Genomic DNA, 16,893 nt, shown 5'->3' with positions numbered 1-16,893 from the left:
GAAAAACGGGCATTTACTACTGTTCACACAACCTCACTCGTCTTCTGTTAAATGTTATTATTGACAGCGCTCCCGTATTACTGTTGTGTTGGCAACGAAGGTGATGCATTCCCTTCCTTTGTTTGCTTTTTTTTACCTTTTGTACACATGCATTCTCTCTCTGTTCGTTTTGGTACGTATACAGGGTGTCCACGCTAAGTGTGAACAGATTTTTTAAAAATATATCAATCACTTTTTCCGATATGAAATCAATTGCAATATAGCATATGCTGAAGGGCACTCCCTAGGGGCGCATTAACAGACTCCTAGGGCAATGTCTTAATTAACTTTCAATAATTAACTTTTTAATTATAAAAGCTACGAAGTTGCTCCAATGAGAACATCTGATCTCTTCGGTCACCAGATACCAAAACCGTTTTCAGAACAAAAATCCGTTCGGCAGATCGTTCGCAAAAAATTCGTGAAGGAACGCCATGTTTTTCTTTATTTGGTATTGCGCATCTTCAAAGAAGCGGCTTTCCTTTACCCCCAGTGTGAAAGAGTGAAAGAGCACAGCGCCGCCTCATGCATCGAAGATTAGCTTTAACTTGCGGAAACAAAACAAAAACAAAAACGCAAATCTATCGGGTGACTCTGTCTATCGCGACGGCCCTTATCTTGGGCTGCATTTTCTGTTTTCTTTTAATCTCTTTCCAGGACGCAAGAGGCGATAGTGTGCTCTTTCACCCTCTCGTATTGGGGGCGAAGGAAAGACGCGTCTCTAGAGATGCGCAATGAATAAAATAAAGAAAAAAATGGCGTTCCTTCACGAATTTTTTGCGGACGATCTATCGAACGGATTTTTGTTCTGAAAACGGCTTTGGTACCTGGTGACCGAAGAGATCAGATGTTCTCATTGGAGCAACTTTGTAGCTTTTATAATTAAAAAGTTAATTATTGAAAGTTAATTAAGACATTGCCTTAGGAGTCTGTTAATGCCCCCCTAGGGATTGCCCTTCAGCATATGCTATATTGCAATTGATTTCATCTCGGAAAAGGTAATTGATATATTTTTAACAAATCTGTTCACACTTAGCGTGGACACCCTGTATATGTGCTGACATCAGAGACTGACATTCTCCCCCCATCTATGCTGATCAGAGTTGATCCAAAGCTCGCTTTCCACATATCACGAAACACCTGTCGTCAAGATGCTGCATTAATTCAGCGAATGCGACTCGGTGGCTTTTACTGATCAGTGGCGTTACCGCTTGAGACAAGTTCACTCTCCCAGATACCGTGACTGCGGTGCTCTAGAGGATCTGGAGCACGTTCTTCTTCGTTGCCCACACTACCAACCTTCCCCAACCGCACTCTCCGGGTCTCTTATACCCCTGTCACACGGGCATTTTCGATCCTGCTCGACCGAACCTGCTTGAACCCAATGCAGATCGGATGATGCTACACGGCCGCTTCCAAGCAGGATCGAACTTTGATCCTGCTTGACTCAAGACAGTTCCCATAACAGGATTGAGAATTTCAAGACGGCTCGACGGCCGCCATTTGCATCCCCAACCCCGGTGAACTGTCATAATTTAAGACGGACATGCGCGCGAAGCTACAAATGATGCTTACATCGATATACGATAAAACCACTAATATCGCTGTTATATAGGAAACGCGAAATTAATGAGTTCCGTTTATTCATTTGCCTATATTCTCGACACCGTCAACGATTCAATGCGCATTGAAAGTGGCCGTGTAGCAGCGTCAAAACTCCAGCGTGCTCGGGAAGTTCGATGCAGATCGGATTCGAGAAGGATCGAAATGCCCGTGTGACAGGGGTATTAGTCAGCTGTACTCTCGCCCCTTCTCCCTATCAAATGTGCTTGGTCCCTGGCCGAATCCAGCCCACCAACGCTCTGCCATCAAAGCTCTCTTCACCTTTCTGGATACCATAGGACTTCGATCCTTATTGTGAAGGGGCTCATTATTTCATTCCCCACATCGCCACCAACAACAGGGTAGAGTATGGCCTCTGGCGATGAAACTCCCCATTCATCATCTTAAAATAAAGTTGTCGTTGACGTCATTGCCTATCACAGACAGTTATATTGCCCTCAGTCATTTCCCACGTGTGGACGACAAGCTATAAGCTGTCGTATATATACGCTAAAGAATATACCATACCCTTCTCTGTGGAAGTGAAGGAAAGTCTTTGACGAGCACACGCTTCATTAACTCCACGTCTGATAACATAAGCAGAGGTTTTCCGCCTTCGAATATCCTGTAAAAAGAAATGGCATAATCCACTAGCCTTTACGGCCATTCAAGGTTCGTGCGTGATTTACCCGAATAGCTTTCCGTATTTCTTGTAGCGGTCCTGGTCCTGCAGGTGCATAGGCTGAAAGACACAACGCCATGGTAATAACACCGCAATGTTTAGCGCTCCAGCAGCACACAGTTGTGCAGTTTTCAAGCACGAAAAGATGCCATTATAGACTTATTACACTGCGTGACGTCATAGCGATGCGTCGGGGCTGCTATCCTGTCGCACATTTTCAAATCTCCTCTGCTGTGTATTTACTCAGCCCTAAAATGTAGAGTGTCGCTAAGGTACACTTTTGTGAGCGCAGCGTTAGCTGTGTATGTGAGTCAAGATGGCGGAAATTCGTAGCAGACTTCGCGGTTGTCTTCATCCTAGGCTAGCTTGGTGGGCAAAAATCGCGCAGTCATCGAGCCACTGCATGGGTCTTTCCGGACGTTATTAAAGGCATGCCGTAAAGTGGTGTAGCTATCGGATGTACTACGCAATACAAAGAAAGAATAATATGCCATACTATAAGGTTGTCAATCGCGATATGCCGAATCCCAAAATCCCAGGATCCCGGCCAATTTTCGATGTCCCGATTTCTTCCGGAAAATCCCGGGATTTCGTGAAAGCAAATATGACAAATCAAACAGGCACGGACTCACTCTTTCGTAAGAAAATGACTGGAGGTGGCAGAGGACCGCAGCCTACACGCGCGTATAGATATTTGCTGACTGTCGTTTCTTCTCGCGCGGAAGCTGAACTGAAGCTTCAATTCGGCCAACCAGTATTTTCACAAAAGGTCGCCCCGAACCGAGGGGATACCACCCTCGACGCTCTGTGCTTCCTCACGTCGTGTGTTAATTATATACCTTTTTCAATGTGATAAGCACGCAGCGAGGGTGTTATAAACTGTTTAGTGTCTCGTTTCTTTCCTGTTTCTCTCTTCTTCTTTTTTTCGTTGTCATTGTTGCTGTTCCTCATCCAAGTGGAATGTTACACCGTTTGAGGAAATTATAAAGTAGTATTTCCTGTTTCTTCAAGCGTAGCGAGATCCACCTTCTTTTCACGTGCAACAGTGAAATGCACATGAATAGAAAAGGAGTGGCATTGTCATAGCAGAAAAAAAGCAAATATATATATATATATATAAATCCAAAAATTTCGCCGCTACTATTTTACCAATGTGGTTACACTGCAATCTTCGAGCGTTTTCCTTCAGGAAAAGGTAGAATTGACAAGGCGCATATGAACTGCGCATAACACGTTGATATAGTCACTTGAGGCAGACTTGTACGTATTTGGAGTATTGTATTTAAAATACCGTATTTTAGACACAATTTGCGATATTTTGGTACTCTACTCAATACTTTTTGTTTCGTGTATTTCTACTCTATTTAAAATACATTTTATGGTATTTTCTACCCAATACTCTAATTACATATTTTGGATCTCCCTCTCAAACTTTCTGTGTCTCGTCTTTCCATTATCTTACTTGTTAAGTGGAGATTTCCCTAGTCCCACGGACTTGACCCGGACGTTGGCCCTTCTTGGAAATCTCCATCTAGAGATCTTGGCCCCTGTTTACTAATCCTTTGTGAGTGAGAGTTCTATTATGAGTGCCCTGACGCGATAACGCCGAATTCTGACCTCGCCGAGCAGGGACATGCTAGAAGTTTGCTTTGTTCTGGGTTCACATATGCCTAGTGGACTTATGCGGTGTCTCTTTGTCATCTTTTTGGGACATGTGTTTAGATGACTCCTATCACGCATGGACGGCTTGCGTAGTACGCGGGGTTTAGGTGATTCCTGTCACAAAGCGGCGACATGCCGCACTGATCAGTGACCGGTGACTTTTTGGGTTCAAGGATAAATGGTATCTTAATTGTATTTCAGATACTTTTTGAAGCATTTCGTACTCTAATTTAATTACTTTAATTTTCATGTATATAATTTAATTTTCATGTATTTATACTCTATCTTAATTACATTCTAACGTCAGTATTTATTATCTTATCTTAAATACATTTTTGAGTATCTCTTTTTTAGTATCTATGTCTGACTTGAGGTAAGTGGGCTTGGTTAGATAATGTCGGGTTCGATAATTCTGATCCGCGCCGGGCTATACTTGGAAGCACCATCTGAACTCGTCACAATCCCGAAATCCCGTCCCGGGATCCCGGAATTGACAGCAAAGATCCCGAAATCCCGGGACTTCAAAATGGCTCGGGATTGACAACCCTATGACGTACACACCATCCGGTTTCCTACTCCCTTTTGCCCACGCTGTTTATGCGTTTATGCGCGTGCGCAGATGAGCCGTTTCGTTTACAAATAGAAGTGGGTCTATAGGGGACTTTCTGATCTTACTCAGGTTATGTTACATGGACGACTGGCAAGATCACGCTGTTAAAGGGGAGTGAAGTGAAAGAATTTCTACGTGAGCATTGAAAAATGACGTTACGTTAACGTCAATACAAAAGGAACGACTTTCATTCGTTGCGTCGTTCGTAACTTACGAGGGAAAGAACTTACGCTTTCACCCTATCTTTCCTTCTCAAGAAGCGCGTCAATGTGGAGAGGTCTCGAATTGGTCTCCTCAAACAATCGCCCGCGATGATTGGACGAAACGTGTGCGGAGACCAATGAGAGCGCGCTCCGCCCATAGCAGCACCGTACAAGCATGCTCTGGCTGCCATTACTAGCGCTGTATCTCTATCTATCTCTGTCTGTCTCTGTCTCTCTATCTATCTATCTCCTATTTAAGCAACATTGAAGCATCTTTCCGTAATGAGAGCACCGTCTGCAGGGTACTTACCTTATAAGCATTTACGAACGGACGAAGGAGGGAAAACTCTTCGAATGGGATGCCCTGTTGTTTCCAGTGATTCTTGTATCTTGTAATGTACCTGAAAGCGAAAATGCCGTCGGAACATCGTAAAATCACCAGAGGTGCTAAAATATCGAAATTTTGAACATTGATTTGAGGCTCCAATATCGAAAAGAAAAACGTTGATTAAAGTGTACGGATGATGTGTCTATACGCGGTGCTATTTTATAAATATATTTCGATGTTTATCGATGTATTCGCGAGAAAGAAACAAACAACAACTTTATTTTAAGATGATGAATGACGAGTTTCATCGCCAGAGGTAATACTCTACCCCCGCGAGAAATATATCGATACACAATTCTTTTTTTTTTTAATCTCTTACAGAATTGTTATAAAAATGCTATGAGAGCAGCATAGTTGTGGTTTTTAATGCTGCGCTCCACGGTCAGGCGGACATCCTCTGGAAGACGGTATATGTAACTACACGGTGACTAATTACCTGAAATTCATTAATTAACCCTTTAGTTTGGGAGATTCGGGTAAACGCGAGATAACAGAACGGGAGACAATTCTCGTTGAAATCCACTCTATCTTTTCAAAAAAGATCGTGTCGTGAAATATCAATCGCTGAATTTCGGTATGCAAACGAACCGAAACCGAAACCGAAAAAGCGTGCCTGAGGACACCTTTTCGCTGAGGTACTTGAATTCGTTAATTTCTGGGCCTTAGAGGCCCACGTGTTTGTGTCTTCCATATCTGTGGCCTGCCTCTGCTAATTCTCCTTGGAATAGACAACATTTGTTTCGAGTCCGAGGAGGGTAACAAATAGTATGGGGACGGAGACACAAACGAAGTTTACACGGAGACTCACGTACACGTAATTCTCGTTCTTTACGGAGCACCACCCTCGCCGACGGAAGCTAATGTGGATCGGAAAGCGGTTTATCTGGCCAGCTGAGCGGCACCTATACTCCAATCATCTCCACCGCAGCACATCACGTGACCCCCTGTCGCGAAATGCGCGCACTGTGCTCCCTGCGTTCAGGGTCGTCCAGGTTTCGGCTCCTTTGCATATCAAACTTCGGGGATGGATACTTTAACGCACGTGCGTGTTTCGGGATTTGTTGAACGCGAAATGGCTCTCAACGAGGATAGTTTCTCAATCTGCTATCTCGAAATCCCCGAATTAAAGGGTTAATTAACGAATTTTAAGTAATTACTCATCTCGTAGTTCACACTTTCTTCGAGAGGATGTCAACCTCGCCGTGGAACTCAACTGCGGAAACGCCATTTATGCTGCTTCCGTATCTTTTTCTATATTTTTTTGTAAAACTTCTGTAAAAGCAAAAACAAAAAAAAAAACACTGTGCTGGCGATACCAGCGACAAACATTTCGTTATAGTATTTCTATTTTATACGCATAAGATTAAAGTATATAAGTATAAGATAAAAATCAGTAACATAGAATCCGGAAAATATCGCTAATGTTGAGACAAATATCGATACCGTTTCGTCCCTACAGGACGCACAACGCTACACACTAAGGTGTAAAAGTGACAAACCACGGCATATTTAAATCGCAGTAAATTATTACAGTAAATCAATTACCCAAAAGGGACAGACCCAAAGCACAGAGGTTGAAGCAAACTTCGCATCTTAAGCACTAAAATAATAACTTAAATTCAAATAATTCCGAAAATCTTAGTGATATATAGTAATACATAGAAATACTACTAGATAGAAATAGAAAGTCTTAGTGATATATAGTAATACATAGAAATACTACTAGATAGAAATAGAAAGTATTAGTGATATATAGTAATACATAGAAATACTACTGATAAATGCGGTAATACAGGGAAAATAATTAATAACGCCTTAGTCGCGAACAAAACAGCAAAAATACCTGTAAACAAACTGGTATAACGGCGTAGAAGACAGCATTTCCTTGCTATACACTTTTTTTTTTCCAATCAATCAATAACATTTCTTGGGTTTGATGTTTTGAACACGAAGAGTGGGCAGGACGGGACTGGTATTCATATGATTCATAAGTCTCATACGAGTCTCATGTAAGTCTCGTCCACCTATTTTTTCTTTTTTTGTTCACCTGCTCACACTCTAGAAAATGTTACCCTCCACATCCTAAGCTTGACTTACTTGTACAGGAGAACGAGGGCTGTCACTCCGAAAATCAGCCACTCCGGCACCGTGACCCAACCGAGTACGTTCATTTTCACAAACTAAACTCCCGGCAGAACCCCACGTGTATGGCCTCCTACGATGTTGGCTAATCAGTGCCACTTACATCCGATAACTGTTTGTGTGTCTGGCCAGTTGTTTGATGCTATGCACTGATTGACTCCTCGAGTTATCTTCTCAGAGATTAGGAGCGAGAGAGCAGATACTGTGCCGAGGCTAAATATATCGAATAACTCAGTGGCCGCTATAGGGAAAGGACTACGTGATATACTCCGGGTATTACGAGGAGGAGAAGGTATGATGCTACGTTACCGATAACGTCATAAGAACTACTCGTTCTGGTTCGGCGGTCAGTTGGGGCACGTGGTGGGGGTCAGCGCCTTGTCCCTTTGCCGCCGTAAACCAGTTTTGCCAGTTCCCCGGAGAACTGGGGATAGAAGGAGCGGCCGAATCATTACCGAACGAGGAGAAAGGAGAATCCCGAACATCCAAGTAGCAGACGACAGAGGGGTAGCAGACAACATTTCTCTAGACCAACCAGCGAGCGTTCTCGTTATAACGTCGGCGCGAGGTTCCAGGCAGATCACAGGTTGGACATGCGGGGTGTCATTCATGTGTACTTCTTGAAGCAAACGGTCGCGATTAATGCCCAGTACTATTACACGTTCACAAATGGTGCCGTGCGAAAAGCAATTCGCAGGAAAAGGACTGGGATGTTGTCTGGAAGGGTAATGGACCATTTCCATATTCGCGTCGCCCCTGGCGACGGAATGTCGAACGTCGTGCCTTTCCCCCCAATAATGGTGACGCGCTTTTCGGACTGGCACATTGCGTGGGAAAGTAGCCAGAGAAAATTGCAAGATGAATGCGGAAAGAGTGGAAGCGCATTGTACTCGTTACCAGACCTCAAACGTCTGCGTAACCTTGAAACCGATTATCTCCCCACAATAATCATGACAGTCTCCCGCAGGTGGGCCGATTGCGATGTTTTCCGATCAAAGATGGCGGACTCAAGGGCTGGGCATGCGGATACGTGTTGTCGGAAATGGTCCATTCCTGACAATGCCCGGCCTGACACGGCGAATTTGACGGTAGCAGCCCTGGCCGAAATGCTCTTGGATTTTTTGTTCCATGCTGCCCGTAGGAGCGCAGATTTAGCCCAAGCGATTACCATTTGTTTGAGCCCCTTAGAGAGCACCTTGGAGGAAGGACGTTCCACACAGACGAAGTCCTCCAGGAAGATGTCCTGCAGTGGCTACGACAGCGTCCGACTTCTTTCTATACGCCAAAGGCATCAGAGAGTTGCCACAGCGATGGCAGTGATTCTAGATGCAACTGGGCATTGTGAGGTTTGTGTTGTGTTTGCCTTTCAACGTTTAATTGCTTCGTCACCTACAACGTGTCCATGGACGTGCACTCTGAATACTTTAAAAACTGTATTTAACTTTGTATTTAAAGAAATAAAAGTCAGTCAAACCTTGAACGACCCTTGTGCTAAATGACTGATTACTCAAAAATCCTTAACTCTTTTATTACACTTTTTGGGTGTGTAAAGTCAGATAGCAGAATGTGAAAGAGCACGTAAGGAAGAAAAATAGCCGGAGCTCTTTCGCTGCACATATTGCGCGCAGTGATGGTTTGAAAGTGCTCAAATGTTGCCATGTCAGAACTGGACAACTGTTTCGGCCTTATTGAGCCATCGTCAGCAGTACGCATGCAGGCAATGTTTGAGGGGGGGTGGGGGAGGTGATGTAGGATGAAGGTGCGGTCAGCCTGCTCTGAAATAGCGGCTCGGTACACGCAGGGGAGGGAAAATAGGGAGGATGACAGAGGGAGGAGAGATGGTTGCACAGGAGAGGGAGCGTCCTTCAGTAGTCTTCATTGGGATGCTCCTTGTACCACGGCAACCGCCAGAATTATTGGTGAAGTTACCCCATCTGCGGTGACGTTTGATCGGATGGCGTCAGAAGGTCACGTAGCCCAGGATTCCTCCCGATAGGGTGTGTGACTCACCACTGGAAGCCGAGTGGAAAGCCAGTGAAGTATGTGCACGAAGTACGTAAGCACGCACGACGAAATATCCAGAGCCAAATATTGCTATGCACATGAGCCAAACCTGAAGCCGCGCGCGCGTCTCAGGAGCGCACGACCTCCGCTGTTTGAGGCTTATCTGTGCCGCAAAGCGGTCGGCCATAGAGGCAATGCTCCCTGCTTATCGAGATAACTTGACGCGTCGAGAAAAGTCAGTGCACCCCGCTATCCAAGCGCGTGCCGCTGACTTTTCTGTACACAGCACGAGCAGACAACAGGAACCCAAGCAGCACAATGTACTGAAAATCGAGTGCAATAGGGGTGGACGGGTAGGTGGAAGGCTTTGAACAGGCTCGTTCAACTAAGAAACATTGATAAGACACATACCGCCCACCCCTATTGCACTTTGCAGTACATTCTGCTGCTTGGGAAGCGGCATCAGGGAAAGGGAGTACGCAGCGCTGCAAAGTTGCTTTTCGCTGTTTAGTGGCCGCTCCGGGTGTCTCATACTCCTGATTTGAGTGCGCCAAAAGAGGGGCGCCTGCTTGACGCAACCAATGCCACCTACATAAATAACAGGAGGGCTGCGCTTCCTTTCAATTGACGTCACGCACCTGGCCCCACCCACTGTCGCTGTTCGCGATAGATAGATGTGACGTCACCGAAATAGCAAAGGAGGAAACCTTCCCCCACTGAAAATGTATGGCAGCCGATCCAGGGGGCTTAATCGCTTCATCGTAGTTACGATCGTTACAAGCTAACGAGTGGCGGGAAATTCAAAAATGCGTGCGGGAAATTTAAAAAGGTGGGCACGTGATAAAACACGTGCACGGCGCTCTTCGCGCGATACGTGAAGGCCGTGGTACACGTCACGCGCAAGGTGTGACGTGCCAACCTTTTTGAATTTCCCCCCCCTAGTTAGCTTGTAACGACCGTAACGACGATGAAGCGATTAAGCCCCCAGGTGCGTACGTTATAGAGAGTGTCTCGGGTGCTCAAGGGTGCTCACGCCTAAAGTCATCAATGGTACCTACACTGCGAATGTCCGATAGATGCATTTAATAAGTAACGTCCACAATGGAGAGTGACAGGCTTCGAGCGAGCAAGTTGGTTGGAGAGAATAAAGGATAACCGGCGGTTGTATGCACATATATTGGTCGATGCCAAATTTGTCCTTAAGCCAGATTTCAAAAATGTTTCACAAGGCCTGTCGGATGACTGAAAAAAATTCTGTCAGCTTACTATCGGCTGTTCGTATATCCTAGCCGAGCATTGCGCAGCCCTATATGACGCCTGCAGCAGTGTCAGCGCCGCGAAGCAACTATGGCTATGAGTGCGCGTCCTGATGTGAAGCATGAGCGGAGTCTAGCGTGCGCGTAGGTTCGTTGGTTCCGGCACGTCGATCGAGAGTCATTCCTGCCATCCTTCTCTCCTCATTGTGGACACAAACTATATTACCATTCATCGGTGCTACAAGATTTGCAGCGCACCTTACTGGTGGTCCCCTCAAAACCCCATGTCAGAAAACCTGCGTGATTTGCATATATACTTATATTTACACGTTGAATTACGCCACTATAGTACACGCTACTGCAAAGGAACATCACACGCGACCAAACACTTGGGAGATGGTGTGGCATTGACTGGAGCGCCAGTTCCGCACCACACTGCTGTGTGGCCGGGAGTCCAGGAGGACAGAAATGCTGGAGTTCCCGTACTGAGGCCACCGAATGTTGTCCAGGAGAGAGGGTGCCCTGCAAAGATACACGCCAGTTCATGCGAATGACATTTTTCTGTGTCCTACGCTGAATGTTGAAATGGAACGCGCTGCTGCTGCTTTCTCTGCCTACCTTTTCGTATACATTCATTCACTCATTCTGTCTCGATTCAGGGCATTCAGGGCCTGTCCCCTCGAACGTTGAGGAAAATACTGTGGTGTCCCGAGTATGATTCTAGCAAGTGGCACAGACAGGCTCAAACGCACTGTCTCGAAGTTATTGTAACTCAACACGTTCGTAGATCACTGGTAAAGGCTACTGAGGACAGCACTGAGGAATCCCTTCAACGCTTATTGCAAGCGGGGTCTGGCGTATGACGTTATGGTAGGAAAAGTTGGGACTGGTGCTCGCAAGAAAACAGGCCCATGAAGCAGTCCCAACCAGATAGGTATCCTGATATATATATCCGCTGCTGATGCATATCCGACACCTGTTTGCGATGACCGTCACCAAACGCACCGTTCTTTTACAAGGCAGCATGTGACTAGAAGGCAGACAGTCATGACTCTTTCCTGTGCAACATACCCATCCTTTACGAATGCGGCTACGACGGATATCAGCTTGTTTGAGGCATCCTGCAAGTATGCCTTGTCCTGATACTTGAATGGCATGCCTGACAGCAAAACCTGGTGATATGAGGCGGGGTCCTTGGGAGATCGCGTCCTTCCACCGTAATTACCATCGTTGAGCACGTAGTGGAACACGTCAGCGCGACGGTCACGCAAGAGTCGAAGAAGAGACAGCATTGGGCAGACGTACAAGAGGTCCGAAGCCATGTCTCTGATGCCCGCTCCACCGGACGTCTGGAAGTTGTACACACGCTGCGCGGAAGGAATTGATGTATAGTCACGCTGAACCAGACCCCTAGAACGTAGATGTTACTATAACACAGAAAGACGGAGCACAGCACCCAAGCAATGGATGTGGATGTGGAGGGTACAAGATCCCGAGGTCTTGACAGTGGCGTAGCCCGACCTCCAAGATGCGGGGTGGGAGCTCGACAAGAAAACTCGCCCCCTCCCCTCTGGTCCTGGGTGCGACAACACTCATACTTGTGCACACCGCAAAATGCGCACGAAAACAAAACTGATTCACAATACGATTACATATAGGCTGTCGTGACCAATGAGGCGGTCACGGTCACGAGATTTGAAGTATTTTGAAAAGCTCATACTTTGAAAACCGTTCAAGAGTGCTGCTTAGATAGACGCCACGAACTGCAAGAATTTCGCGGTCGTCATACTGGTCCCTCCCTCCCGTTCATATTATTTTCTCCTCGGATTTGCACGATTTGCGCGAGTCGGTCCGTGGCAGGTAGGGGTGACTCGAGTCCCCCTAGCCCCCAACGGAAGTTAATGCTCGGCGTGCGTATTTCGGAATATTTTGGCGCTACCTGTTCACACCTTTTGCCGTAATTTTGAGTAGATTTATAATAGATTTAGAACTTAACTTTAGATTTAGTCCGCCAATATTTCTGTGCCGGCATGCCGCGCGTGTCTCGTTGTAGGAGCGCAGTTCATTTGGTGCTCAAGTCGTTGCTCCTTTCGATTCTACCTCTTTCATCTTATGTGAACTGGGCCTTAGCATCCGTCGCAGCATTCCTTGTCATGCTCAAAATGTCAACTCACCTCAAGCTCGAACACATCAATCGGCGATGAAGGGTCAACGGGTAGATCAAACATGGAGATCAGGCGGTCAATCAGCTTGGCTGCATCCTGAGCTGACACTGTGGTTAGTTGGAGAAGGTTCAGGTAGCGCTCGCTCGCAATGATGGGTTCCAATAGTGTTCTGGAGAAGTTGGAACTTGCCAGACTCGCAACGCCGTAACCAGAAAACAAACTATCCGCATCCCGGGCAGTGTTACCAGCGAGTACTTGCAGCGCATCATATATTCGCTCTCTTTTGACTCCGCCTTTGTTTAAGAGCTCTGCCCCGTGACTAGGCACGAACCGCAAGGGAGGCCGCGTCTTCTGAGCTGCTTCCGTGATCTTCTGCGCGGGCACTCTCCTCAGGCAGGCGAGAGCTTCGTCCACGGTCGAGCTACGGCATCCCGAAGCTTCTACGAGTCTCATGAAATTCTCGTTGCCCTTTTCGAAGCTGTTGCTGGGCAACCACGTCGTCGCTGCGAGTCCCAGCAATACGAATCGTCGCGCGAAGGGGGTGAGCGCGTCAGCATTTAGAAGCAGCTCCGTTGCTATGATCGATCCCGAATCGAGTGCCAGCAATGTGATATTGTCCGGATTCCCGTGAAAGCTGGCTATATTATCACGAATCCAGGCAAGGGCAAGCAGGACGTCGTGGAGGGCAACGTTCGCGTCCGTTCCCTTCACGTTCAGGAACCCGAAAGGACCTAGTCGGTGGTTCGGTGCCACCACGACAATATCGCCGGTAGCGGAGAGATAAGCGCCGTCGCTTTCTGGAGCGCTATTGGACCCAGTCTCGAACCACTCGCTCTGGAGGAGCACCAGGACTGGTCGCAGGGGGTCCTGTTGCGAGCAAACTCCCGGCGTCCAAATGGCCATGTGCAAGCAATCTTCGGACGTCACGCTCGTCTGTCCTTCCAATACGGGTTGGGAACAGGGAGGTCCGTGCGTTGTGGCGTTCATGTGTCCACCCGGAACGGCGTCCAGAGGGCGCGGCTTTCTGAACCGGTTCTCCCCCGCTGTGCTTTGGGCGAAAGGGACGCCGAGGAATGCTCGCACGTTAGGTGTCTGTGGTTCCTGAACGTCGATGATGTGACCGAGTAGAAAGCCGCTGGTCAGCTTAATACCGAGTGGCTGCAAACCAAAAGTTTAGCTGCATTGCAGTCGTTCAGCGGTCACAGGGCAAGCCCTTACCTCCGCCGCGCAAACGCGCTTGTTGTCGTCAGGTAAGAGAGCGCCCCCCAGTGGGTTACGTGCCATTAGTACTGCCACCACTACTGAGTACACAATCAGCACCGTACACATGGCTGTCGCCAGCAGCACCTTCGATATCCTGGAATACACAGCAATGTTATCGTGCCTACTTTGTCATTGTATCAGCATGGCTAATTGTCCCGTGGTCGTTATAGCAGAAGTATTCCATGAAAATTTCCCGAGTAAGACCTTCCCGGCTATAACAATTCCCGCGCAGAGGAGAAAAGCAGTTTATCAACTCTGCATATTTTAGAGAAAGCCATAAATCGTTGGCGAGGATTCAGGAATCAGGACCCTTCCGCATTCTACGTCACAAGCAGGATTACATGGAGGAATCAATGAATTTCCCCTGAAACTCTTCCTAAGCAAGGCACGTCTGCAGCGGACTACACCTCTGTGGCCTGTGTAGACGTTCACGCTTCACTTCATACAGAGAACCCTTCCCCAAATATAGCGACAAATGTTTGAAACCATCTGAGCAGAATTCCGTGTTTGGATATGCTCTGTTTTCTACAAAATCTCACCTGCAACCTTCGTCAGGTCCAGGAGTTGATGACGTCTCCAAAGCACGTCGTCCTTGCATGTCTGGTTCAGCTGTTCTGTGGTGAACTACTCTCGTTCGAATGCGAATACGTATACTCGCGACGCTTTAGATATGAATGCACGAGCCACGCGAATACGAAGCCCCTTCTTCTTCTTCTTCCCTCCCTGGTCTTCATCCACAACCATCCACTACGGCCAGGGCTAACTCTCATGTCTCTCAGTTGAACATTGCAGTTAAAGAACGGCAGCTAATGAGAGGTCACCATCTTGTGTCACGTTACCTAGGAAAGATACCGCCCACATCGATCGTGCTTATGTGTGAGTGTGACTTAGGAGAAAAGTGAGAGAGTTTGTGTGTAGAGGGTGACTGTCATCCCGTGTCGACGTCTTTTGGACCTTGGTAGATCCGGCGAAGGTGCACCCATTGTATAACGCTCAAGAATTCGATTGGGAAAAAGCGCCGCGAAAGCCGCCCCCAAAATGTCAGTCCAACGACACACACACACACACACACACGAAAAGCCAGCATATACGGGTGCCGCACGCCCACCCTCAAAACGCCCTTCTTCAGCTGAACCGCCCGCCAGCTGTGCCGCTGTCGACGTCTTCTTCTTCTTCTTCTTCCCCCCACAGAGAATGGACATTAGCCACAAGGGAGATAGGCCAGGGCTATGACTATGAGGTTGACTGCCTGTACTATGACATGACGATAACAATCTGGGCGGAGAATGTGATGGCTGGAGTGCTAGAGGTGGTGAATGAGGGCTACTTAAGTTTGCATTGTTTTGCACCAGCTCCCGTGGCATAGTGGTTAGGATGATCGCTTTCTAAGCCGAGACTGGGTGGTGACACGGGTTCGAATCCTGTCAACGGCTGTACTGTCTGAGGTTTTCCTTGGGTTTTCCGAAGACGTTCCAGACGAATGTCGGTATACAGTTCCCCCTGAAGTCGGCCCGGGACGCATCTCGCCCCTCTGTCCCCCACTCCTTCCTGCTGTCCTCTCTCCATCTATCCACACGAGTACGCCGTTCATAGTCACAGTTGCTTCGCGGCGCTAACACGAAAAAAAAAACAGCATTGTTTTGGTTCTATGGAACAAGGGCAACTATCAAGAGCAAGGGACGTGCTTGACGTGAGGGGATTACTTTGGAGCCCTTTGCTACAATATCGTTGGTTGGTTGGTTGGTCTTCCACTTTGATGCGAATACAATATTTTCCAATATTATTGAAATGCGATGCGGGCAAGCCGTCTCCCTTCAGATCGGCGTGCATGGAGAGAGACAAAGTAGTGCACGCCTGCTCTTCGTTTTTAGGGCGAGGGCAGTACTATTTTTGAAGCGTGATGCGGGCAAGCATTGCGCTTGGGCTTTGCTGCAGGAGCAGCGTAGAGCGTGTCGCACGAAAAATTGAGCATAGTTATAGCACCCTCGTTCTTAGTTTTTGCGTGTTAATATACATTACAAGCGCGAAGAAGTGGACAAAGAGGACCTGACAAGATTTTAAAAAGGCAGCTATGGAATGCGATCCAGAAAAAGGCAGGCTAACTGGAAAATGTCGTGTTTAGGCACTTTTAGGCATTTATAGGCAAATGCCTAAAGATCCGGGTCCTAGACTAATAACATGCTTTGTTGGCCAAGTTCGTGCGTTCGGTTTACAAGGGAAGGGGAGCCCAGACGAGGCAAAATACGGAAGCAGAGGGCAAGACAAGCCGATTCAGCTGGTTTACTGAATAACGCCAAATAAAGAGCTTAATTTGGGGGGGGGGGGGGGGACACCGCCCCTTCCTCAGGTGTGTAGTATGCAGCATAAACATGGTCTAACGTTATTTTAAGCTAAGCTACAATCCGTCAGGGTTGGTCCTGCCGTAAAGCAGGCTTCACCTCATGCAGAGAAGCGTCAGGTGAAGCCTGCTTTTGGGATGTGTCGGTCGTATTCGGCGAATGCGGTCGAATATTCGAAAAACCGAATATTGGGTATTCGATTCGCGAATAGAATAGTTCGAGTGGTTGCTATTCGATTCCAATTCGAGAACTCGAACATTCGCACACCCCTAATTTAAAGGTAGGCATCAAAATATCTCACGGTAAAAAAAAAATAATAATAATCTGATAACCACAACGAAAACCCGAGACTAGGGGAAAATAAATAAAAAAAAGGGCGTACACCAACAACAAGTCCCAAACACAGCCTTAATGCACAACCCCAATATATATACAGAAACAGCAAGGTCACGGCGAGAGGGGGAGCAGTATCTGCCACCAGCTCGCAAACGAGCCTTTCGGGCTTCCTCCGTCTCGGAGCCTCTGCCTTCTTTCGCCG

At 47.2% G+C, this 16,893-nt stretch overlaps 2 protein-coding genes across 3 annotated transcripts in view; both read right to left on the bottom strand.

The window, feature by feature from the left end:
• The window catches only part of LOC135391002 (cytochrome P450 3A8-like), a 59,154-nt gene extending 51,739 nt beyond the window's left edge, over positions 1-7,415 (bottom strand). The window contains exons 1-4 of one of the 2 annotated variants that reach the window (XM_064621055.1): positions 7,284-7,415; positions 5,109-5,199; positions 2,331-2,383; positions 2,170-2,266 (exon numbers count right to left, since the gene is read on the bottom strand). In XM_064621055.1, coding sequence (XP_064477125.1) covers positions 2,170-2,266; positions 2,331-2,383; positions 5,109-5,199; positions 7,284-7,357 — 315 coding nt within the window. In that variant the 5' untranslated portion in view covers positions 7,358-7,415. The remainder of the gene's footprint in view (positions 1-2,169; positions 2,267-2,330; positions 2,384-5,108; positions 5,200-7,283) is intronic. The other variant, XM_064621054.1, reaches the window with a different exon arrangement.
• A 3,474-nt stretch (positions 7,416-10,889) lies between these two features.
• Positions 10,890-15,039, bottom strand: LOC135391001 (acetylcholinesterase-1-like). Its single transcript, XM_064621052.1, has 5 exons — positions 14,556-15,039; positions 13,972-14,110; positions 12,763-13,911; positions 11,660-11,955; positions 10,890-11,110 (listed from the first exon to the last, which is right to left on the bottom strand). Exons 1-5 carry the CDS (start codon positions 14,612-14,614, stop codon positions 10,960-10,962), a joined length of 1,794 nt encoding a protein of 597 aa, XP_064477122.1. The 5' UTR covers positions 14,615-15,039; the 3' UTR covers positions 10,890-10,959.
• Positions 15,040-16,893: the final 1,854 nt, after the last annotated feature.

The sequence above is a fragment of the Ornithodoros turicata genome, chromosome 4 (genome assembly GCF_037126465.1).
Source record: "Ornithodoros turicata isolate Travis chromosome 4, ASM3712646v1, whole genome shotgun sequence".
Taxonomy (NCBI): Eukaryota; Metazoa; Arthropoda; class Arachnida; order Ixodida; family Argasidae; genus Ornithodoros; species Ornithodoros turicata.
The sequence above is the reverse complement of the archived record's forward strand: the minus strand, read 5'-3'. Positions and strand labels throughout refer to the sequence as shown.